At 40.5% G+C, this 25,161-nt stretch overlaps 2 protein-coding genes across 2 annotated transcripts in view; both read right to left on the bottom strand.

Moving 5' to 3' along the window:
• Positions 1–630, bottom strand: part of LOC116699148 (tensin-3-like) — a 34,038-nt gene extending 33,408 nt beyond the window's left edge. Inside the window, 1 exon segment of the mRNA XM_032531572.1 lies at positions 241–630. The gene's annotated coding sequence lies outside the window, so the exon portion shown is untranslated.
• A 1,350-nt stretch (positions 631–1,980) lies between these two features.
• On the bottom strand, positions 1,981–18,769 carry LOC116699170 (desmoplakin-like). Its single transcript, XM_032531618.1, is given in 25 exon segments — positions 1,981–4,770; positions 4,773–5,700; positions 6,178–7,992; positions 8,151–8,249; positions 8,768–8,875; positions 9,005–9,088; positions 9,471–9,633; positions 9,773–9,966; positions 10,385–10,523; positions 10,722–10,903; positions 11,112–11,311; positions 11,434–11,620; positions 11,762–11,888; positions 12,247–12,401; positions 12,565–12,717; positions 12,956–13,081; positions 13,175–13,270; positions 13,363–13,467; positions 13,642–13,809; positions 13,941–13,994; positions 14,170–14,295; positions 16,305–16,449; positions 16,771–16,889; positions 17,120–17,204; positions 18,338–18,769. Coding segments are annotated over 25 exon segments (8,106 nt in total). The 5' UTR covers positions 18,583–18,769; the 3' UTR covers positions 1,981–2,467.
• Between the last annotated feature and the right edge of the window lie 6,392 nt (positions 18,770–25,161).

Genomic DNA, 25,161 nt, shown 5'->3' with positions numbered 1-25,161 from the left:
TGGTTTTAGTAGGATTCTGAGCCAAAGTAAATACAGAATGCAGTGCCCTGTTCTCCAAATGATAAATAAATGACCACACTCAATGAAATGTGACTAAGCAAAGAGCTGAAGAGAAGAGAGGAATAGGGGGATTGTGGGTGGAAGTCTAATCCTGCTTTTAAGTACTGACCAGCCCGACTTTTAAAAACCCTTCCTTGCTAAAGACTGGCGTGAAAAAGTTCAGACATCGTGGCTTACCTTTTTCAACCTGAAAGCGAGTAACGTTACTGTGGTTCTTCTTTTTTTTCCTCCTCTGTGTCCCTTTGTCAGTCCGAGCTGTAGGAAGAGAAAGAGTGGGGTGAAGTCCTGATCAAAGAGCCGAGCTCAGCCCGTCATACAGGCTTAGTGCAAGCTAGGAGGCTCATGTTCCTCTGCTGGAATGTGCTCTCAGCTGGACCCGGTGCTCCCCTCGGCCTTTTCTGTGACTGCCGGTGATAAAATGGAAGTTTTCGCTCGGTTCTTTAACTACTGCTGCTGCCTCTGCTGCCTACTGTTGCTGCTCAGCCCCCTCAGCGAACTTCCTCCTCCAGTCCGGGCTGCCGCTGCAGCCGCCACAAGTCCTGGCATGGGCTAGTCCTCCCACTGCGCCGCTAGGGCTGTCTCCCTGGTTCCCTCCCCCTTCCACCCTACCTCCCCTCTCTGCGGCCCCCTCCCTCTGCCTGTCTCCATTTGTTCTCACCCAGACTTCCTTCACCCCCCCACCCCAAGACATTTAATCGCATAGTAATATATATTATATATTTGCCAATTGTTGTGTTTTTTTGTACTTCCTACAGTGGGGCTGCATCACCCAAATCAATGATTTGTCAGTTTTATTCATGTAGCCCCAAATCACAAATTTGCCTCAAAGGGCTGTAGGCCTACTTCCCTTTAAATGTTTATGTTCAAAACTTTATACATGATGTCTTTTTTTTTAACTGGTTGGTTCATTGGTATAATGATAATAAGCCATTCAGCTTATGTTTGCAAAATAGAGTGGGGTTTACCCTGTTTTGGCCGAAATGCACTTGACCTATCCATGTATGATGAATTTGTAAATGACTGCCTTTTAATAAATGAAACTCGTCAGGTTTATCTATTGTAGTAAAATGTCCCAATTTCCATATCGAGGTGTCTGGACACCCAGTTAAAACAGATTTAGGCTACAAGAAAAACGAGCTTGATCTACAGTGGTGCTAATACAATTATGAACCCATGCTAAAGTTAACTAAAAAGAGGAATAAAAAAAAATCATCTTTTGGAAATTGATCTGAATCCCTTGATTTAAAAAATTAGGAAAATCCAACCTTTAATGACACAAATTTTCTTTGTGAAGGGTATGTGACGATGTGGGATGAAATAACTGGCCTTTAAAAATTAAAATCTGCCTACCTCTATGGGAATTTAACAAAGTGGATGTGTATTTTGAGGAAGAACATTTATTTATTAACTATACATTATTCATTCACAAAGAAAATTGGTGTCATTAAAGGTTGGATTTTTCCTATTTTTTTATTGAAGTCATAAAGATCAATTTCCAAAAGATTATTTTTTTTTCTTCCTATTTCTAGTCAACTTTAGCATGGAATTATAAATTTATGAGCACCACTGTATGTAATTCTTGGTTATCAGTACCTATATTTATTTATTTACGAGACCTTTCTAATCAAAGTTCAAACATCATACAAACAGCTCATGCATTGCTAGTGGCTTAGCAGGCTATGTTAATCATTTCAACACCACAGTCCTGCTAACATTACACTTTAACCAAAGTGTACCATTTTGTTTTCTACCTCTGTGGTACAACTTTGCACTCAAACCGTTTTAGCATGACAATTAGCGCCATCCATAGGTCACTATGGAAACTGCTGAGCCTCTCCTTATCCAGGGAACTGTTTCAGCTTTGAATGCACAATACAGAGAATATACAGGTAGTAAATGAATGAGTAAATGAATGAATCAAAATTTTTATGACAACTTTATTTTTGATCATGTGAGAATAACATGTTAGTGATCATTACATTTTAAACTAAACCTCAGCATCAGCAATTAACCAAAGAATGTTAAAAACATAAAAGTCAAGCTGCAAAAAACTAGGAGTAAAAAATAGTAATTTTGACTGCATGCTGAAGCTAAGTTGAACAACCATATTTTGAAATAACAAATTGTTACATTCTAAAACAAAGCCATATGTTAAAATGTGCCTTGGAAAATATATTCATTTAACATTTTTTTCAGCATTAATTAAACCCGCATTACGTATAATATTGAAACACCAAATCACCCAAAAACTGCAAACACTTAGAATCAGAGTCAGTATTTAAACAAACCTCCCACAATATCATAGGTTGCAGAAGAAGATTAGAAAAGCAAACTGTTATGAAAGTACTTAAAACACCAAGGCTGGGTATAACTACTCTAGTTTCATTCTTTTTTTCTATGCTGTGTATTAAGAGAGAGTGTTAGAGCTGAAGTTGGTACTGCTGGAGGAGAAGCTATAGCTGTAAGTAGAGGAGTAATCTACACTGCCTCTACGAGATCCATTCCTGGAACCGGCTAGCGAACCGGCCCTGGACCCAGAGCGTGACCCTGGGTTAGAAACATTGTAAGGGCTGCTGATTCCCTTGGTGGACATTGAGGAGGCCTGCAGCATCTTCATACCATTGCTTTCTTCCACCATGCAGCTGTCCATGGCTTCCTTGTAGGAGATCTTCAGTTTTGTCTTAGGACAGGTCAGGTTCTTCTGGTGATTCCGTGAATCCTGAAGCTTCTGGGCCCCTTGACCATCTAGCCAACCTCTGCGGATAGCCTCTTCAATGGTGATGCGACGTTCAGTGCCAGGCTCTATCAGGCCTCCTGTCAGGTACTGAAACTCCAAAAATCTCTGGCCAGCTTCATAGGGCAACCATGTCTCCTTCACTGCCTCTGCAGCAGACATCTTTCTTTTAGTCTTCACATCCTCGAAACCAACATAGGCTTTCTGGGCAGGTTTCAGCTTAGCGCTCATGCTTTCATCAATGATACCCTGATGGACAGCATCCTGCAGTGACAGTCTCTCACCAGTGGCAGGGTTGATAATACCACCTGTGCTTGCTTGGGCCTCCAGTAGCCTCTGTGCTGTAATAGTGTCAACTATGCCTCTTCGGAGCGCTTCAGACATAGTGATTTTCTCCAAGGTCTCTGTGTCAAATATAGCTGCCACAGGGCTTTGGTCATCGAACATGTCAGGGGGAGAAACAGTGATTGAAATGCTGTTGAAGCGTTTACGGACGGTTGGAGAAGATGGTGCGCCCTGGGTGGGAGTGCTGCAGGTGACCATGTCATCAACGTTGATGGCTGCAATGGTCATCTCTGTGCTGCTGGTTCTGCTGGTTATTTGGTCAGCAATCTCCGTCAAGGTTAGCGTTCCGCCACGATACTGATCCAAAGACTTCTGGTCAATGACACCGCGGTCCAGGCAGTCCTGGATGTCATATTTGGTTCCTGTTTTCCTGTCCACTATCACCAAACGTGCAGAGCCATCAGACCCCTTAATAGTTATTTCCTCCCACTCGCACTCCTGCTCCGACAACTCCAGGAAAGTGTCATAGTCAATTAGCTCCCGGTGATAGGCCTCCCTCACTGACATCTCCAGCCCAGTGTCTGGGTCAACAATCACAACTCGCCTCTTGCGCAGGATATTGGTACGGCTCTCCTGTGACTTCTGGGGCTTCTTCTTATCTTTAAGTGGCAGGAGTATTAGGCCTGTTTTGCGATCTGTTATGCACCTGTCCTTAAGTTGAAGATATGTCAGGTTTTCCTTAGTATTAGGGTCAAAGAACCCTTTTGTATCATCTCCTTCATAAGTTAGGATCTCATTCATCTCTTTATCAAAGTATCCCCTTTTATATGCAACAGCAACATCAATACGGTGGCTCTCTTTGGGGTCAATAATCCCGCCGCTGGCAATTTGGGCCTCAAGAAGGCGGATTCCATGACCTTTCTCAATAAGGTCTTTTTCAATAGCCTGGAAGAGGGAGATTGTCATTCCTGTAGATGGGTCTGTGTATCCAGTTACTGCCTTCTCTGCAGACAGCAGCTTATTCTTGAACTCTTTTCCTATCAGACCTCTCTTTGAGGCCTCCTCTACTGTCAAAAACACATTGTTGACTGGATCAACAATAAAGCCAGAGGCAGCTTGGGCCTCGAGAAGCTCCAGGGTGGTTCCTCTCATGAGCAGGCCTTCCTTCATTGCCTGATAGAAAGGCATTACGTGGTCATTGGCCTCATCGTAGATCCCTGCAATGCAGGTAGAGCCATATAGATAAGACTTCAGCTTGTCTTCAATGTCTCTGCTGGTGAGCTTGCCCTCTTTGAGCTTTGCCAAATCAGTTTCATCCAGCAGGTCAGAGTTGACAAGGTCACTAACAGCAACTTCACCACGAAGACCCTTTACTGTCATGGGCTTTTCTTGACTTGACTTTTCTTGGAGTAGAAGCAAGCCAGAAACAGGTTCCACCACACACGTTTTCCTTAAGTCATTATAGCTTATCTTCTGTCCTGTCGCTGGCTCCAGGTAGCAGGTGGGTTTTTTGGCCAAAGCCCTGTAGAGCTCCTCATCAATAAGATTGCGATCCAAAGCCAGATCTATTGGAAGGAACACACTCAGAACAGGGTCTAATATACCTCCAACAGACTCCTGAGCCTGGAGCAAGCGGATGGTTGTGACTTTGTCTACGCGGCCCTGTTTGCAAGCCTGACCTACGATAACACTTTGCCAGTGTATGGATCTTTAAAGCCTGTGCTAGCTGCTTCAGCTGTCACCAAGGTGTCTCTGTCTTCTGTGTCTACAATTCCTCTTGAGCAGGCAGTATCCACAGGCATCTTTTCATTAAATGCAGGGTCCACTATGTAGCCTGTTGCAGCTTGAGCTTCCAGGAGCATTAGGGCACTCTCCCGGCTGAGGAGATTCTTGTTTTTTGCTTTAGTGAATGGCATTTTCCCTTGAGAAGCAGATGTCATGCCAGCAATTATGCCGGTACCCTTAAGACTGGGCTGGATGTCCACAGCTACCTCATCCACGCTCTTTTTCCCCTTTAGGAGCTGGTCTAGCGTGGCTTTACTGATTATATCACAGTCACAAAGCTGGTGGGCTGTGACTTTGTGGCGCACCCCATCAAATATCAGCTTGGATGGATCGATTGTTGGGACCTTCTCATCTGTCTGGGTCTGCTTGGCCTGAGCGCTGGGTCTCTGCTGCAACCTGTGTATCTCTCTCTCCAGGGCATCTCTCTTGAGAGCCAGTTCTGATGCCTCCTTTTCAGAGATCAACAGACGACTCTTGTACCTCTCCTCTACACTCTTTAGCTCCCTCATGAGCCTCTCAATTTCATTCTTCAGGGAGAGCCTGTCTCGTTCAGCCTTGTCTCTGTCTGATTCAAACTGCCTAATGTGGCTGTCTCTCAGCTCGTACTGGCTCTTCATGTAGTTGAAATCCTTGAGGGCAGCATTCTTTTCCTCCTGCAGCCGCTGTTTGTTGCGGAGCTCCGTCTCTAGTGTCAGCTTGATGCGGCTGAGTTCCTCTTCTACGCGCTGCTGACGAGTCTTGTCCTGCTCCAGCAATTTAAGCTTAGATAGCAAGCTGTCCCTCTGCAGCAGCAGCTCACTGTATTGGCTTTGGGATTCATGCACCATCATGGATGTCTGGGGGGGAAATAAGAAAACACATTATTATATTATGTCTTTAAAGAAATGACAATAAGTGATGCACAGAGCTAAAATCAGATTATGCAGAGCCACAAATCTGATGAACTAATTACAAAGCATGGTTTAAGAGCCTATCAAAACCCATATATACTGTATATACAGTTTGTTAAATATATGTACATACAGTATATTTAATACATTAATTAGTATGCAGTGATTAATTGAGATTGTTATTATTGTGTGAGTTAATTTCAGTCACATAATATACAAAGTCAAAAGGGTGAACAACATGCATGTCAAAGCAAGACCATTTGTAAGCAACTAATTTTCAAGCAAAACTAAATTAAGTCAGGTGTCACTAATATAACAGGGCCACTTTAAAAAGATGCTTAATCTTAATGCAGCCATCCATGCAAAAGCAGACAAAATTAGTTCAAATATGTGTAGATGATCCTTCAATGCAATCAAAAATACCTCGATTGATTGCTTTTGGAATTTGTCTGTTTCCAATTTAAGCTTTTCTCTCTCCTTGGTCAGGTCATTGATGAGAGCCTGGAGCTCGGCTGTCTTCTTGGTGCTACTCTGAAGTTGGACATGCAAAGCTGAGATCTGAGTGGCACTCTCTCCATCAATAGTGGCTTTACTATGCTTTAGCTCATCTCTCTCCTGTCTAACTGTCCTCAGCTCCTCATCCAACCTCAGTCTCTCCTTGGTCAGGTTCTGCGTCAGAGTCTTCTGCTTTTCAATCTCGGTTATGTATTCGTTAAGCTGGCGGCTCTTCTCCTCAATGGTCTTATACAGGCTCTCATTGCGTTGGTTGAGCTCATGTGTCCGAGCCTGTTCCTGCTGGAGTTTCTGTTTAAGGGTCCTCAGCTCAGCCATGACAGCTGCCAGTTCTTGCTTGGTGACTTTATGCTCTTTCAGACTCTTGTCCAAAGCCTCCTGGAGGGCACTGATGTCCTGCTCATACTTCCTTCCAGAGTTGGAAGTCTCTAGCTGGATAGACTTCAGTGTGCTAATTGTGGTGGTGTGCTCTCTGCAAGTATGTGTCATCCTCTCCAACTCTGCCTCCATTCTCTTTCTACGTGTGAACTCCTCCTGGGCTGTCTTCTTTTGCTTCTCCAACTCTGCTTCCATTCCATCCAGAGAGCACTGAAGTTCTCGGATACGGCTCTGCATCCTGACAGAATTCTGCTCAGCCTGGGATTTCTCACTGGTCTGCTTCTCCAGCTGTACTCGGGTGATGCTGATCTCCTGCTCGTACACTTTAAGCTTGTTAATGGACTCCAGATAGGAGGTGTTCTTTGCCTTCAGGTCTGCCTCCGCCTGTTTCAGGTGATTGATTTCCAATTCCAGAGCTCTCCTCTTCTTCCCTTCCTCCTCCAGGTTAAAGGTTAGCATGCTGATCTGCCTGGATTTCTCCTGATTGTTTTTGATGGCCTCCTTCAGTTTGAGCTCATCCTGTCCTCCCTGCTGCATGAGTGTTCTCAGCTGAATCTCCAACTCGCTGCGCATCCTTGTTTCTTGCACCACTGAGGCCCTCTGCTGGCTGGCCTCCTGCTCTGCTCTGCTTTTCTGCTCTTCTGTGTGAGCAATGGACTGCCTCAGTCTCCTCAGCTCCTCCTCTAGATCTTTCTTCTCGGCAGTGAGTCTGTCAACTTGCAGTCTCAGTCCTGCTGTGTCTTCTTCTTTCTGCTGTGAGGCTTTTAGGATCGTGGACTTGGTAACGTGGATCTGTGTCTCGTATGTCTGCTTAAGCTGATTAACCTCCTGGGTGCACTGTGATCTTACCTTTGACATTTCTGATTCAGCGTTTCGTCGACGAGTCGCTTCCTCGTCTAGCAGTATCTTCATCCTCTGCAGTTCATGGTCCTTGTCTTTCACAGACTTTTCCAGGTCAATTTTGGTCCAGTTGAATTCTTCCTGTTCTTTCTGTCTGCGGCGAAGAGCCGCCTCATACTCTTCCTGCTGGCTGGTGTAGCGTTCCTCTGCCAATACTCGTTTCCTCTTCTCTTCATCCAGCTGGTATTTAATGCGGGTCAGCTGGTCGTTGAGATCTTGAAGCTGGTTGTGTGTGCTGTCCAGGCTCTCCCTGGTAGCGCTGACTTGTATTGCTGTGGTTCTTTTCACTTCCTCCATAGAAATGAGCTGATCTCGTGATTGAGTGAGGTCCAGCTTACAGCGGGCCAAAGCATCCTCAAGAGACTTGTTTTTCTGGTTACGGTCCTGGATGTCGTCCTTCAGACGCTTTAGTTCCTCCTCCAGCATCTCGATCTTGGTGTTCCTGATCTGATTGCATTGACAAAAACAGAAAGAGCCTCAGTCAATTACTTTCATATTGTTAAACAAGCCTATTTGTTTTTTTAATCATACTATTTATTTTACTAACACAATATTATTGACTCGTAATGATGTCTTAAATGGTCTCATACAAATCCGACACCTACCTTAAGCTCTTCCATGTTCTTCAGTAGCTCCCCAAGGAACTTGTAGTAGTCACTAGAGCGGGTGAGTAGCTCTATGTAGTTGGACTGGAGGTCAGCCGCCTGATGGGAGGTAAAAAAAGTGATTGAGATTCACAGGCTCTGTAACTCTGTAACATGTCAGTTTTTTAATTAATTAATTAATTAATTTGTATTCCTTAGGGTACGTTTCTTTGTTTTATTTTCGTTATTTTATTATTGTATATGTCAGGGTTGCTGATTGGGGATTGGGGATTTATTGATTGTAATTAATTATTACACTTATTAATTATAAGTGTTTACAATTCAAAATCCAATAAAAATATTTGAATAATAGAAAAAAGGTGGAGGAATACTGATCATCAATCGTCAATTGATCATGTGTTAATTTCATTTTGTACTTTACATGACAAATTTAATTAGGCGTTTAACCTTAAAATTGGTTGTATTACATGAGCTCATAATACTAAAGAAAATTACCATTGTTTCATTAATTATTGAGAAACATAAGATCAACTTTTAATGAAAACTGGAATGTGTAATAACTAATAGCTAAATGAAAATTGGTTTACAATGACTTAATGGAGAGACAGTACTCATACCTCTTGTCTGACCACAGAAGCAGGGGACTGCAACATTGTTCTCTTGATAGGAATATTAAGAAGAGTTTCCAGGCCCGAACTATAAGAAGCAAGCTGCAGCTCATAGTCCTAAAAAACCCACAACACAACATGGTCTTCATTATTTGTACAATTCGTGCCTTTGGTTCATCAGCTTGTAAACATCTAAAAAAATGTTTTAAAATGAAAGAAAACGCTGCACATTAATTGACAACCTACCTTTATGGAGGAAGCACATGTGTCTGCGTTTTTCTGCACAACCTCTACTTTCTCCTTCTTTCCTTTAATTTCAGTGTGAAGTGCCTGTGCGGTCAAAAGGGGGCATTAAAATCACTGATTTAATCTGGCTTGACACTGTCCAGTTGGTGGTTCTTCTTAGACATCAATTACTTTATTAGACAAGAATGTTAATGATATTATGACAAGCAGTTACTCAAATTAATTGTCGTGGTCCCAAGGGAAAGTAAGTAGAATTCCATACATCATCTGAGAAAAACTGACACGTTTTACTTTACTGTTGCTGTTCTGTGTGTGATGTATAAAATCCACACACCTACATCAATGCTCAAGGCTGTCAGAAGCTCAATACCTTGTAAATGGAGGCTATTTCCAATTTAAAATCAAATCAGTACAGTTGAAAAAAAGATTAATTACAATATGTTTATGTAAACAAGGAAAGACGTGCCTTCTGTTGGTTGAGGTGGTCCATTAGAGTCTGGATGTTGCTGAGTTTAACTAGCTGAAGGGTGTCCTGGCGCTTCCTGGCATTGTCTATCCACTGTTCCAGCTGAGTGCTGCTCTGCTGATAATGATTCAGCTGTTTTTCCTGCTTCTCCAAGTCCCACACTCTGAGGAGGAGAGGGTGGGAGGAAGAGGAAGGGATGAAAGGACTTTTTGGGGTGTTTTTACCAACACCGACAAATGGAGGATGTGAAGAAATAGTCACAGGTACTGAAGCAATGTGTGTACATGTACAGACTATCCTACCTGCTGTCAATCTGGGTTTGGATGCGGCGCCAGCGGTCAGACATCTGACCCACCAGGTCGGAGAACTTGGACAAGTCCACGTCACACTTGTGGAAAGGTGCAGACATTTGACCATTCCAGTGCACTGCTTTAGCCAGGTCAGACTCCATGGCTGTCAGCAAGTCTCGTTTTTGCTCCAGATCACTCTTCATTTGCTTTATTAGAAAATCCCAAAACAGATTAAAATTAAAAAATTTCAACTGTAAAGATACATTCTATTTAAGTCTTATTTACATTTAGAGGTGGGCACTATGACAATATGTATGATTATGCCATCATATATTGGATTATTACTACTTTTAACTTGATTGTAGTGGTGTGTACACATATATAGTGGCATAACATGGAAACATGAAATAGAGTAAAGTACAAGTACCTCAATTCAAGTACAGTACTTGAGTAAATATACTGTGTTACATTCCCACTGCTGGGATTTGTCATGTGACCCATGTGTGGAACCTTAGCCATAATTTTTGTCCCAGAGAGGACAACAAGGATTCAGTGAGTTATATGGCTCGAGACTGGAAAGGCAAGAGACTGCAGTTCAAACTAAATATAAAAAGTGTGTCAAACCTTTAGCGTGCTCCGATATTTTTCAACCTCTCGAGGGTCCAGAGAGGTGGTCTCCTTCTCTGTCAGCCGGGCCTCATTGACTTTAATGATATCTTCAGCCTGGAGTAGGCTCTGGAGCAAGGCCTTAAGAGCCGACAGCCTGTTAAAGACACAAAGTCATTACATTATATTAAATTGTAAATGTCACTACATTTAATGAAAAATATATATTTTTAGTCTATAATCAGTAAAGCTGTATGTTGCCACAAGTTCCGGTGCCAGCATTTACTTTATTTGTGCAGTATTTTCTCAATCATTATGGTATGAATAAAAAAGAGATGTGATTAAAACAATGTACCTTTGAAGGTAGGCTGGGTAGAGACCCTGCAGGCCTCCTAGTTTTTGGTTGATAATTTCTAGTTCAGAGCGGAGAAACTTGGCATGCTCAGAGTCTGCAGGTATCCCTTCAAGCTGCTTTATAATCTTTTCTCTTAGTCGCAGGTACTCATCATGAATGGAGTCCAAGTCTTGGTGCACAGTCTGGATATGAAAATGTCACAATAAGTTACATTTAGCATAATCAGTTGTTTCTCACAGTGCTTGAAACAAGAAATGCATGTTTTGTTTTGTTTAACAAAGTGCTCGTTATATTTCTTCTATATTTTGCCCATTTTTAAATGTTTTTTTTGTTGCAAAGAAAAAAAACAAATTTTTAATCAGATAGAACAATAAACTAAAAGTTACACACCTGCAGCTTCTGGATGTGCACTGAGCACTCATGCACACTATTGTCTCCCAGGGGGACGTGTAAATGACTGGTGAGACCGGACTCAGCCAGCTCCAGCCTGCGTCGAAGTTCTTGCAGACTGTGGAGCAGGGTAAGGCTGATGGTAGAACTGGCTGGGGGAGTCGGAGGCTTGACATTTTCAGGCTTCACCCCTTCGTCCTCTTTATTGGTTGGTGGAAAATGTTAAGAATATCGATTAAAGTGGGAAAATAACAGCAGTATTTTTGTAACAAATTTAGTGGACTGACAATTTAGGGATAAAGTAAAGAGACTGTACACTCACTATAAGCAGGCAGCTGGATAATCAGTGTATCATAGTAGGTTTGGGCTTTATCAAATTGGCCCTGCATGGTTTTCTTCTCCTCTTCCCCAAACAGCTCAGAACCTTGGCTGGTACGCATGAACTCTTGGTAGTGAGTCTCCAGTCTTTTGATGATATTGCGGTACTCGTCGGGACGCATCTTAGACAGCTGCAAGACAATGAAGAAGGGTCAGGTTTAGTAAAAGAAACAGGAAGTGAGCCAATTCTTGCAGACAGTGTCTCCGATAAGACAGAAACTGAATCAAATTCCGCTTTGCTTGGTATGTTATTGTAACAAGAAAACGCTTACCATGCTGACAGTGAGGGAGTTGATGTAATTCACATCTTTGAGGCAGTATTGCCATGAGATGAGACTCTTGATGTTGATGTAGAGCTGATTCCAGATGCTCATGATGGCTTCATAATACTGCTCATTCCTAGTAAACAGCAAAAGCCATTACTATGCAGATACTACATGATAATATAGCATAAAGGAATATTTATCAAATTTTTTCTTTTTATCTGAATGACTACTTGGACCTTTGTGGGTTAATGGTTATTTCTGGCCTCTTAGGTTTATTCAAACCTTTTAGAATCTATTGGGCAATGTCAGCAAAATATACCATCCCAAAAGAAAGCTTGTTTTCTTATCTAGCATCTCGGAAATTTTATGTATCCAATATATTTATTACATAAAAAAATCCTGTGAGCTGAACAGTTTTAATTGCCCTGACAAATATCTGAACAGGATTTTCACGGACCAACATTGTTCTACATTGGCCGAATGATTCTTACTTGTTGGCGAGACCGATGCTGAGCGGGTTTGGTGGGGGGATCAGCAGACACACCGAAGGAATCAACATGTCCATACCTCCAGGTCCCGTCACAAGCCACTTGCTGCGCTGCGTGTTATCCTTCAGGATGCCCTCATTCCCTTTTGAAATCCCTATCTGGAGCACAAAACAAATAAACAGAAGAAAATAATATTTGTAGTATTACACTTTTTACTCTGTGTCTGTGTCTGTGCCTGTGTGTGTGTGTGTGTGTGTGTGTGTGTGTGTGTGTGTGTGTGTGCGTGTGTGTGTGTAAGTTGAGAGAGAGCATATATCCCACCTGGTCTTGTTTAAAGTCACATAAGGCCTGTACAATAACAGGGCTGCTGATCTTTTCCTCAGGGTTGCGAGGTTTCAACCTGACAATGGTCTTAGATTTGTTGACCAGACTTTGGACCTGCCTCTTATTCTCCATGACTCGCTCCTTATCTTTCTGTGAACATGCAAAAAATCCGACTTGTGTTTTTAAATGAGCCACTGTAAACTGCAACATTTATTCAAAATTCAAAACTCTACAGAATGAACGCGGACATGCAGAGGCATTCTATTTAGTCTCTTAAAAATAGAACTGGCCAAACCAGTTACACAGACATGTCACACCAGAACCAATAGTCTGAGCATGTCTTGTGCTTCACACCAGCAGGAAGAAGTGCAGAAGTGTATCATGATACCTCTAGGTTTTTCAGGAGTTCAGTGAGGTTATCCAGTGTGGTGTTCTTGTCGCACGTGTACTTGTTTCGGATAGCCTCACACTCCTTCTGCAGCTTTGCATAGGTCTCATTGGCCTCCTTGAAAAACTGAGGAGGGCAGCAAAAAGCTTTGATAAGTGTTCACATGATGACATACAGTGCTCTATCTGTATAAAAGCTAGAGCTGAACTGAGCCCTTACTTGGCTGTAGGCAGCATTCTCTTTCAAATGTACATGGATACACTTGGTGATCTGCAGCAGCCAGCTCCACTGGGTCTGTAAAGTGTCCATGTAGGCCTGTGGGCACACACAAAGTCATCAGTACAAATGCAATGAACACTTTACTCTTTAAGACAAGAAAACATCCATAAAAAAACAAAACACCTTACTTCAATCTTATCTGAGGCAGGGTGGTTGTTGTTCACAAGTCCATCGGCTTTCACTTTGAGCTTGTTTAGCTCCTTCTCTTTCTCCTCCAGGTCCCTCATCAGCCCCTGTCAGGAGAACAGAAAGTAAGGGACCCAAAAGACTAGACCTTGGACTCTGAAAGCCAACATACTTAGGGGTTTAGGTAATAAAAATACATCAATTATTAGGGTATAATCACAGCCATAAACTAAAACAGAAGCATCCAACCAGGAGAAAAGACTTCAGACAGAGATCCTTACTGAGTAGCTCTCTTGCTTCCTAGGGATATACTGGTCGATGTTCTTGTCTCCCCAGTCAAACATAAGCTCTTCCTCCTCTCTCTCATTCACCCACATGATGGCTCGGGAGATCTCCCCGATGATGTCCTTAAGTTCTCGGAGCTGAACCACACGGCTGTGGGACATTTTCTGAGACAGACACAATGTAAATTTATGAATTTGCTAAAAATAAAAAAAAGAAGAAAAAAAAAGGAACAATGATGCTAGTGATTTTGACAATATAGAAAAAATACAATTTTTGTAAAAGAGTTTGGTTCTACCTGTAAGCTTTCCCATTCTTGTTCCAGGATGGAAAGGTTGTACTTGTCGCCTCTCTACAAAAACAAGATTTTGGTTTTTGCTCAGTTTTAAATAGAAACAAAAAACCTTTGTACACATGACACATAGATGGCAATCCCACTCAATAAACAAGATATCTAAAGAATCCAGTCCAAAGTAAATAAGCAACTGAGAAGAGCTTCAAAATAGGAACACAGGGTGACCACTTACCAGTTCATCTCTGGCACGGTCTACTTCTTGGCTCCTCTGGATAGAGCTGTGGTTTTTGTTTTGGTTTACGATTTGTTTTTCTATGGTTTCGGCATCATCTCCCCATGGAGCTGTCTCAATCATGCGCTACAAGATGCAGAATCACAGTCATTATATCCTTTTAAAATGCATTAACTTCAAATATACATACAATAACAACTTAAAAATTAACCTTATTTGATGCAAAATTACATATTTTGTAGAACATTACTGTGAAATGGTTCATGAATTAATATGTTTATACTGTATATATACACATTTTTAAGAATAAGGCAATATTACTTTTAATTGTCAACAAACTCCATAAAAAACAAACAATGCATAATACATCCCTCAATGATTTCTGCCCTTCCTTCCTGTGGAACTCTGCCCTAAGCCTATTTATTCCTACCAAAGACTTTTACAATAATTCCCCAAAACACTTTCTTTTTTCTTAAATCTGTGTTCCCTAAACACCTGGGTACCACAGTATTTAGCAAATGCTACTCTAACAGGAGTTACTTTTGCATTTTTTTGGGGTCTATTTTCAACTGCGAAATAATTCACAAGTAGTGCTCTAGTCAGCGGGACAGTGTACTATATGTGGAATTGACTCAAAGTAAACAAGTGCCACATGTCACCCAATGCAAAGGTGTGGCTCATTAATGTGTATTAATTCGCATTAATGGGTTTTTAATAGTTTCAGGAAAACAATGAAGCTCTGGAGCACAGGGGACAAAGTTTTACCGGCTTTAGCTACATAGGCCATCCTTATTTATATCATCAACTCTTGACTTGTCATGTTTTTTTCAGTACTAGAAAACCCACTGAGACCTCCTTATTCTTTTAGGCAATATTATTCTAAATCTCAACATATGCACTAGTCTGCCTGCTATCAACTCCCTGACTTATGTCACTCTTTGTCCTCTAGGTGGCAGCATATAATCATTAGGTCCATTGTTAAGCAGGAAACTATCCCAACTATTCCCCTCTCCTTTGCAGCCCTCACTCAGCTTTGATAAGAGCTCTGCAGGCAAACTGACCTCAGCCAGTCCCTGCTCTTGACTCGCATTTTTTCTCTCTTTCTCTCTCAAAGCTTTTGTTCTCTCACCACTCCCATTTCCTTTATGACTGCTTGGCTGAAGCTACCCATGACTTGGTTGTTAAGAGATTGTCAGCAGAAGAGCTAATGTCCAGAGTAGAAAGGTCAAGAAAGTTCTATGTTAGACTGTAGGTACAATGGCTAAACGCGTAACCAGCAGTAAATAGAGACACTAAGTAAAAATGGCAGCAGTAGTGCATCAGGTGATGTGTTCCCGGTTTTGGAATTTGAAAACAAGCAAATACCTAAAATACAAAGGCTGTCACTGAAAAATATATAAAGAAATGTTTCTATATCCCATAACAGGGAGGAAATAAATTATGAATTTAAAAGGGTGAGGCTTGAAGCATTGACAGAATGACAGGGTGTGTTTTTGGTTGGGTGTGAGGTTGGGGGAGGTAGAGAGTAGAAGGGCGTTTTCCCATGAGCATGTTACAGTTCTGCTGAACTACCCTTTCCTATTACAACTGACTCAGTGTAGAGTGTCAGATATCCCACTTTTTCACTTTCTAATTTTCTTTTTGCCCCCCCCCGCCCGTGTCTTTATCTCCCTCCCTCTTTGCCAACTCTGTCTCTCTTCCTGCCTTCCTCTCTCGACGTCTCTTTCTAAAATGGCTGAGCTCTTTCCTCTTCTTTGTTTCAATCCTTCCTCACCACCCACAGGCCTCTTTCACTCACGGATCAGGTTTTGGTAGTGTCCAGATGGTTTCAGTTACAGGAGGTCAGAATAAGTGATAGCGTACGTGCACCCTTCCCCCTCCTCCTACTCCTCCCCCCTTTACGTAAAAAAAATGGTGCACAGGACACTAATTCACCCAGGTATACAGACATGCACACACATGCAGGTGCAGCAATTCATTCTGCTCAAACAGGTTATAAAAACTTTTGGGCACTGAGTTTTGCCAAGATGTTTGTGGATGATGCTGTCACAGAAGGCATCAGACACATTACCCATATATATATATATATATATATATATATATATATAATTTTTTTTATGTTCTCATGAGCTCACCTTCTGTTGGGTAATCCAAGCCACGGCATCATTAAAGATCCTCCCCCCCTCAATGGAACCCACGCTGCCTCTGTTCCGTCGTATGGTCCTACTACCGACTAATTGTTGTTGCAAATCACCATGCATGTGCTGGAACTGTTCTAAGCTGTAGAGTTGTACAAAAAAGGAAAATACTTTTTGAATCTTCTAAGGCACCCTGATGGATTAAGAGCTTAAAGAGCTCATCTTGGCAAATACAGCTGAATGACAAGAATGTTCAGAGAGCGGATAACTCCTCAGAATTCCTTTGTCTTTAAAATGTTTGGTTTAACTACAAAATGACATTCAGATGCTACTCTAAGACCTCAAATATTGGCAAATGTTACCCATTAACATGTAGGCAGAATGTCTATACGCAGTCATGAATGAACACATGTACACATGCCAACACAGCAAACAAACTCACACTGCACTTTTCTTTTCTTACCTTCTGAAGATGTCATTAGGTATACGCATTTGCTGCAGCTCTCTGCCATAGACCTTCATCTGCTCCATGGTTTCTGCAGCCATGATCAACAGTTGGTCTACCTCCACAGCTGGGCCCCCCTATAAAATTACACAGTATAGACACTGCACTTTACACACCTGCAAAATTATATTTCATTTTAACTGGCTGATGATATCGCCTGTTTTTTAATCTGATATGGCATCATCATGTTAATGCGTGAACAGAAAACATTTTAACAATGAAGTCAATATCATTCTAATTACCACTAGAAGTGAAAGCAAACACTTGAGATCAGTTATGTTGAGTGTACTCTGTGTGCTACACTTACACCCTGGAATATCATATTCGCTCTCTGCAGGAAATCCTGGCACTGGCTTGTCAGGAACAAAGCTTTTTGCTGAATTACCTGGACACTACACATAGGGACAAAAACAAAACACTACATTTTCAGAGCTCATAATACGTGGTTTAATCAATCAATTCTATACACAGCTAGCTTTGTTTCATTTGTTTTTTAAAGTTGTTATTATACTGTTTCAAAGACAGATACTGTTAATATAGTTAATAAGTTACTAGGTTGGTAAATGCTTGTGAATGATCATTGGATTTCATGGAATCTAAAATGAATATTATATGATCCAACATTCTTAATGAACAACATGGCATAACAACAACAATAACGTGTTAAAATTAAAGAAAGGACAAAGTAGTTTCTAATGAGGCATAATACTTAAAAACTTTATTTTAGTTTATTTGAATCCAACACAAACTCGTTTATTAATTTCTCTGGGGCTGTGGGACATGGAAACAGGTCACCAAAGGGTCACCAATACAAAAAAACTAACCAACTCTTGACTTTCTCTCTTTAAAGAGCTTGCAGCTCCCCCATGCACATAACCTCTGTTCATCATGAGTTAAGCATTTGGGAGATGTTTTTTTTTCACACAGAAAAGGAAATAGTTTGTCTGTCACAGACATCACTGTTATAACATTTGACATTGACATCATGATGGAGGATTGTCAGCAGTGGGAGGACATTCAAGGGGAGTGTTCACATAATTCATCTACTGTAATTCAGAATAATATTATGAAACAGATCAGTAGTGATACACCCAGGATTACTTAGAATTCACGTTACGAAATCAAATGAGAAAATCAGGATACTTCTTCTTGTGTTCTTGAACTCTACAATTGCCTCTACAGAATTCAGTAACATGGCTGTGCTCTTCAATGGAGCTATCAGTGGCCCTATTGGAACTGCTTGGAGACAGGTTTTTCTTTTTAATGATAGAAGCATAGTGTAGAACCCCCCCCCTCATAAGACTTTATTTTGTGGTTTTTCTTGGACACAGCTGACATAATATTTCTCAATAATTTGCATGGATTTGTAGGCTAGTTTATGGTTAGCATTTTTGTTAACTATATGAAGAACCAGCTGCACTTGTAATTTTAATCATGAACATTTAATGGCAAATTCAAACACATAGGCGTAGGCTACTAGTTTGGTAAAGCGAATTTCAAAGCAACAGGTTACTAGGCTACTTACTTCATTCCACCACCTCCGCCCGCACCCATGGCGAGGACTTGTGCTTTCGCTGCCCCCCCGCCGTGCATGGAGGTCCGGGAGAAGGAGGTGTAGGTGGCGCCCTGGCCTTGGTAATCTCCCTGGAAACCGTTTCCACCGACGAACACGTCGTTTCGACCTAAAGTCGCCATATTCGACAAATCTTGTCGCGAGTTACTTCTCTGGCCCGCGCTGGCCAGTCTAGGGTTCGAGCCGTACATATTCATGGTTGCCGAGTTGTTGTTGTTGGTTTTTAATGTTTGAAGAAAGTATTCAAGTTTGAGTCGTTTTTCTCTGCTGTCCAGACAGAGGACGGACCGCGCACCTCTCCCCTCACCGTCACTTGTTCCGCAGATAATGGGCTGCTGTGAATAGACGGAAGCTGACCACTTTTGGATAGAAACCACACCTTGCTGTGTTTACGAAACACTCCTGCACCCTCTTGCCTCTGTGGGAAGATACAGTGCTCAGGCTCAGTGGCTTCTCGGTTCATTCTGCTAAAGAAGTTATGTTGCAATCCTAACTTGGATTTCTCAGTTGAATTAATAGGAATCACAACATGGGTTTAACTGTATCTAGAATATACCCTAGTCCTGGGAAAGTGACTTAAATTGTGTTATGCTAATTTGCCAAGTCTGGATATTAACTAGTTGCCTATCCACTTGTAAACAAACACATTTGTTTTCCATTTTCAAAACATGTCCTGGAGATGTTTATACAGACAGCTTAATGTCGGAGACATTTCATCATCCCTGGTAAATCTGAGTTATGCCTGTATTAGATTAGATTAGATTTTTAGATTAGATTCAACTTTATTGTCATTACACATGTACAGGTACAAGGCAACGAAATGCAGTTTGGGTCTAACCAGAAGTGCAATAGCAGTAAGTGCAGGATATACAATGTTGTTACAGTAGGTGTACTTCATAGCCTATTTAGTGAAGTCTTATTGGAATAAATTGACCTTTTCATTTGCAGTTGTTGGAATAACATCTAATTTGACAATTGGACAATTCTGCCTTTTCCTGTTATGATTTACATTCTTTTCATTAGTAGTTTTAAGAGATCATTTACCATGCATCTGGCAAAGGGACAGCAGTTGGAAATAAGCACATAGCACAGTGCTATTGATCACTGTGCATTTTTCCTGTAATAAAATAAAATAAGATAGAAATAAAAAAAATTGAAATACATGTACTTTCATTGAGGCTAACTAAGGTCACCAAATTACCACTAGAAGGCTCACTGAACCTCCTTTATACACCCTCTGAAGAATTATTCTAAAGTTCTAAGGTGATTTCTTCTTAAATTTAGATTCCCAATGAATTTGGGAATTTGCTCTTATTCTTCTCTGTTATACCTCAGGAATGTTTGCTCATTTAAAGCCAACACATTTAATCCCCAGAAGAGTGAGTAGAGATAGTGGTTGAGCAAAGAATTTGTCATCCTGGGTCAACATTCTTGAGGACAAAAGGAGTCCATTTGAGAGTTCAGTGTTTTGCATAGCTGCTCAAAGCTCCGCCGAGTCCACAAGTAGATTTTTTGTTTCCTTTTTTTTTCTCACTTTGTCCTTACTTCTCTCTTATCGCTTCATCCCTCTAAACACACAGCACACGACAGATAGGCGTTTCGAGAAGTGAAAGGGAGTGAAAAAGATGAGTGTGTAGGGTGACACATGCCTTCTGTCAAGTGTCAGGCTGCAAAAGTGTGGGAAAAGAAAAGTCTGAAACGTTAACACTTAACAATGCCTGAAGTGCTTTGGTCAGGTCATTCTAAACTCTTACAGCCTTTATGACCGATGGACAAAACATAGTCGGCTAGGCTCACAGACATATTGTGCCCTCTGGTGTTTTATCCTTGAGCCATAGCCACTGAAGCCCAATAACTACTACACTACTATCACATGGAAGTGTGAGAACTGAGAGAGATGGGGGGAGGCATGGGTCATGGAAACCAACAACCTAATCTGGAATTGCCAAGCCATTTAAGCATTACAATATTTTTTTAACATTATAAATATAGTGTCATGTATTACGACAATCTCTTGACAGACCAGTTTCAAACATGAAACACACCCAACTAAGGACACACCCTTTTTTTCTTCTCCCTAATAGGTTTAGCTGGGTTGCTTTACATGTTTGCTTTTTTTCCCACTCAATACATGTCCTCCAAACAAAAGACACTGCAAGACTGAGCATGTACAATTTTCCAAATTTCAGACTAATAACAGCTTTTGTGCCAAGAGAGACGGACTGAACAGTAGGACACTGAACCTTGCTGTACGGTTTAATGAGATAGTGAGGAATAGTTGGAAGCAAGCATTAATTATAAGCTCTCAAACAGAAAGGGTTTGGCCTTATTAAAACTGAGACACACAACTCACTTAAAGGTTTTTTTCTAAGATTTTTGTGCAAGGACTTTCTTTCCAAAGTATATATATTGGTGTGTGAGTGAGGTGTGGCAGGGTTGGTTCATTTGTTGCCCCAGAGCTGCCCTCTGTTTTATCCTCTTATCTTTTATTTCTCTCTTTAATCTCCTTTCTGTCTGCATTGTTGATTTAGATGAACACAGGGCCCTTTGCAGAGAAAATAAAATCTTTGCAGACTGTTTTTTCAGCTTTGGAGTAAATATTTAACCTACTGTTTGCTTTCTGCACTGAAAACCAGTGTGGGTCAGACGCTGCTGTATTTCCCGGCTGTGAAGAGGATGTTTGTTGCAAAGGTAATTTTTTCACCCAAGCATGTTTTACCCACACCAATATGGAATAAAAAACGAAAATGACTCACACCAAAGTGTCTGATGTGATATATCAAAAACAATGCAAGGGCAACACTGGGTCAACTCTCACGTGTTCTCTAGTATCAGTTACTGTCAGACCTGAAATCGCACAAATGATATCATTTCCAGACACCGGTACTGATGTCATTCACTGAGTAAGCAGTGAGAAAAAACAACCCTGACAGCTGGCTATTAAATAACGTAGACAACTGACATTGTCATGCTTATTAACCATGTGATTTGAGTTTCCCCCGCAGCTTGTTAACATACAGATGGTTCATCAGACTTTCCACTGCTTTATGGATTCAAAGAACCTTATTAAAAAGAGACATGTCTTCAGTGCTGCTTTACAGGACCACCGGTAGATAAAACCAAGTTCTCCACCTTAACTACATAAAAAAGAATTAGTTTTTTTCTGACCTACCTAAGTTGAAACTAACACCAAAGTAATAAATCACACAATGGTTCTCCAGTCTATCTGTTGGACTTTGAAACCAAAGTGCACTAAAAGTTATTTACAGTGGCTTGAGAAAGTTTACACACCCATGCTAAAGTTGATTAAAAAAAGGAATAAAAAAACATATTTTGGAAATGGATTTTAATGCCTTAATTCAAACAATTTAGGAAAATCCAACCTTTTAAGGACACCAATTTTCTTTGTGAATGAATAATGTATTGTAAATGTTCTTCCTTAAAATACAGGGGGCATACGTATACACACCCCTATGTTAAATTCCCATAGAGGCAGGCAGAGTTTTTTTTTTTTTTAAGGCCAGTTATTTCATGGATCCAGGATACTATGCATCCTGATAAAGTTCCATTGGCCTTTGGAATTCAAATAGCCCCTCATCATCACATACCCTTCACCATACGTAGAGATAGGCATGGGTAACTTTCCATAAGATCATCTCTCAGTGCAAATCCAACCAGCTATTAGGCTGGAATAACTGAAATAAAACCATGCCAATCTCTAGGTATTTTTAATCAACTTTAGCATGGGTGTGTAAACTCAAGCCACTGTGTATATGGTATATTGTCTGTGGAAGGATTAGTTGTTGTTTTTTTAAATCACAATACGCGATGATATGTACGTAGCCTACATACGTACATACATATACACTATTATCTGACTGTGAAAAGTAAAAGTACAGTTGTCTTTTACTGTGAATAGCAGAATAGATATGAATCACTCACTGCAGAGTGAAAGCTCAGTCACACCTATGGAAGTTTTCTTTTTAGTTGTACTGTTTATGACAGACACACACACACACACACACACACACACACCACACACACACACACACACACACACACACACACACAATCGCCTGGGCGGGGTTCTGCCCCAGACACACCTGAATTGGTTGTTAGGGAGGGACAAGCAGGTTTAAATGATAACAAACATCACAGTGAGATAGTGTGACGGTACAACGGTCGTCTGGTTTCTGTTGGCCCACGGCCATGCAATATTTTCTGAGCACTGCAACAAAAAACTTTGTCTGAATGATAGATCTGTAAAGGATGCAGATGGAATAAATCCAGTTGTTAATGTTTTTTTTTAAGTTGTAAACTTTCCAATATAGAGCAGCAGGCAAAAGAAAAGAAAAAAGTCAAATAGGTTGAGGTAAGGGATTGATATCTAACAGCTTATTTCATCACTTATAGCCTGCCTTTTTCACTTCAAATTCAAAATGCCTGATTGTTGCCACAAGAAAAAAAATAGGCTGCAAATTCTGCCATGACAAGAAAGCAATGCTGTGGCTCCAGTCTGCCTGCAGGGGTCATCAGTGTGTAACTAAACAAGACTCTACAGGCCATTCAGGGGCCCTCATCATTCCTGGGGCTGTTCAGGATCTAACATGTTTCATGTGCATGCAGTAATACATCTGCAGCAATGGCTGTGCGTAGAGTCTTACACTGTATGTCAAATGTCACGGCCTACTCCAATGTAACGTGTCACTATTTGGGGGTATTTGTTTCTCAAAATAATTTGAAAAGAGAAAAAAATGCAGTTTCAAATAGTCAAAAAAAACTAAACACTTGCAGATCTTTGAGAAACTGATACAGATGAAATGTGCATGATTCAACACTTTGAGTACTGAAAGAAATATGTAATAGCACGTTATGGCCAGGAGGATGAAGCATTGCTAAACACATGTTCATGAAGTAGGCGTCTGCTTATTACATGGTCAGATAAATAATATAGGCAAAGAAGATAGGGGGTGTGAATCAAATCTGGCCAGTATATATATATTTTTTTTTAACCAGGCCAATATTGACCTCTTTTGTTTAGAGTATCCCATGATGTTTCCTAAATTATTTACAATGAGTATTACAACATAAATATTCAAGTTTACAATTGAAGACATCTGTGTTCAGGTCAAATCTGAGTGATAATATTACAGAAAATAAACTAATGTGTGTATTTTAAACAAGGGGTGGTGATGACACATGCCTTTGGTTTGGGAGATCTGGGTTCAATTCCCACTACGATACATCAACCGATGTGCCCTTGAGCAAGACACTTAACCCCTAGTTGCTCCAGAGGTGCAGATAAACACCAATTGTAAGGCGCTTTGGATAAAAAAGCGTCAGCTAAATGACATGTAAAAACAACTGGTCGAATTTAAGTAAAATGAGGACAAAAGATATAATCAAATATTAAAATAAATTAATAATCTTATTTGATACTGATCAAATTAAATGTGAAAATGACAAAGGGTAACACACCGTGTGATGAAAATCAGATGTGTTGCTACAAAGAATGGATCCACTTTCCAATAGGACACATTTTATAGAGGGTTTATGAGACATGGCTTTATTGGCAGGTAATAAATAATGTAATAATGCTTTATAGATTAATAAGAAAACGCTTTGGGTTGCCAAGTTGTACAAAATTACAATTTAGTTGTTTGCCTGGTGTTTATCCCTCTCCAGCATATTGACCTTTTTTAGTTCTTTGGCTAATTAGCAAGAGCCCTAAATGTTTAGTTCAACCACTCAGCTGTGGGAACGAGTTGAAGATCATCTGGAACAAAATCCAATAATTAACAACTAATTAACATTTACAACTCCGACAAGATAAATGATTATAGTATAATCTCCTTATTAATAGTAGGACATCATTAGTAATGACTTCCCAACATGTATGACTACAAACCTGTTTTTCACCACCAGGCAAAGGCGATACAGGCAATACATCATTTATTAGTTGATTTATATGTTGTTGTTATTAAAAATCTGAATATGAAAAGCAACTAATAAGCTTTAGAATAATTGTAATGGAGTAAAAAGCACGTCATTGTCCTCCGAAATGTAGTAGAGTAGAAAAATAAAGTAACATAAAAAGGAAATACTTGAGTAAAGTACAAATACCTCACAAGTGTACATAAGTCCAGTTGTTGAGTGAATGATCTTAGTTTTATTTCATCAATTTTCTTTTTAAAATATCATATTATTGATCTATAGGTAGTCTTGGATAAGGGTAATATAGAGATTTACAAACCCTTTATGATGTAAATTGGTTAATAGAGTATTGTATGGGGCTGTCCAAATTAGGGCAAATACCTCATTGAGTTGGTCATCACAACTGTACAAATTCATAAGGAAGTAGAAATGACTGCATAATGCTGACTCCTGGGACGGCCAACAAAGTAGTAGCCTATACAATAAAGCCTGCAATTTATAACAAGACAAATTATTGATTTGTTTCTCTCTCTCTCTCTTCGATCACCCATGAACAATCAAAATACAATATTACTCTGTCAAGACCATAGCCCTTCAAATGCTGCTTCCACAAACTACACTGTTGTGCCTATACAACATGTCATTGTCTACCGTATTAGTGGGTTCCGCTAAAATCTTTGATTACAAATTAGCCTATATAAAGAGTATTCATCTTTTTATTATCATTCACCTTTGCTGGCAGCTAAACTAGATCTGATATGTATTGTTTGGTACAGAAGTGGGCGGTGACAGAGCTCCTCCTCCTACCCATAGGACATGTCCTGTTCATTTACAATATGAAA

This window comes from Etheostoma spectabile, chromosome 12, assembly GCF_008692095.1.
Source record: "Etheostoma spectabile isolate EspeVRDwgs_2016 chromosome 12, UIUC_Espe_1.0, whole genome shotgun sequence".
Classification (NCBI taxonomy): Eukaryota; Metazoa; Chordata; class Actinopteri; order Perciformes; family Percidae; genus Etheostoma; species Etheostoma spectabile.
The sequence above is the reverse complement of the archived record's forward strand: the minus strand, read 5'-3'. Positions and strand labels throughout refer to the sequence as shown.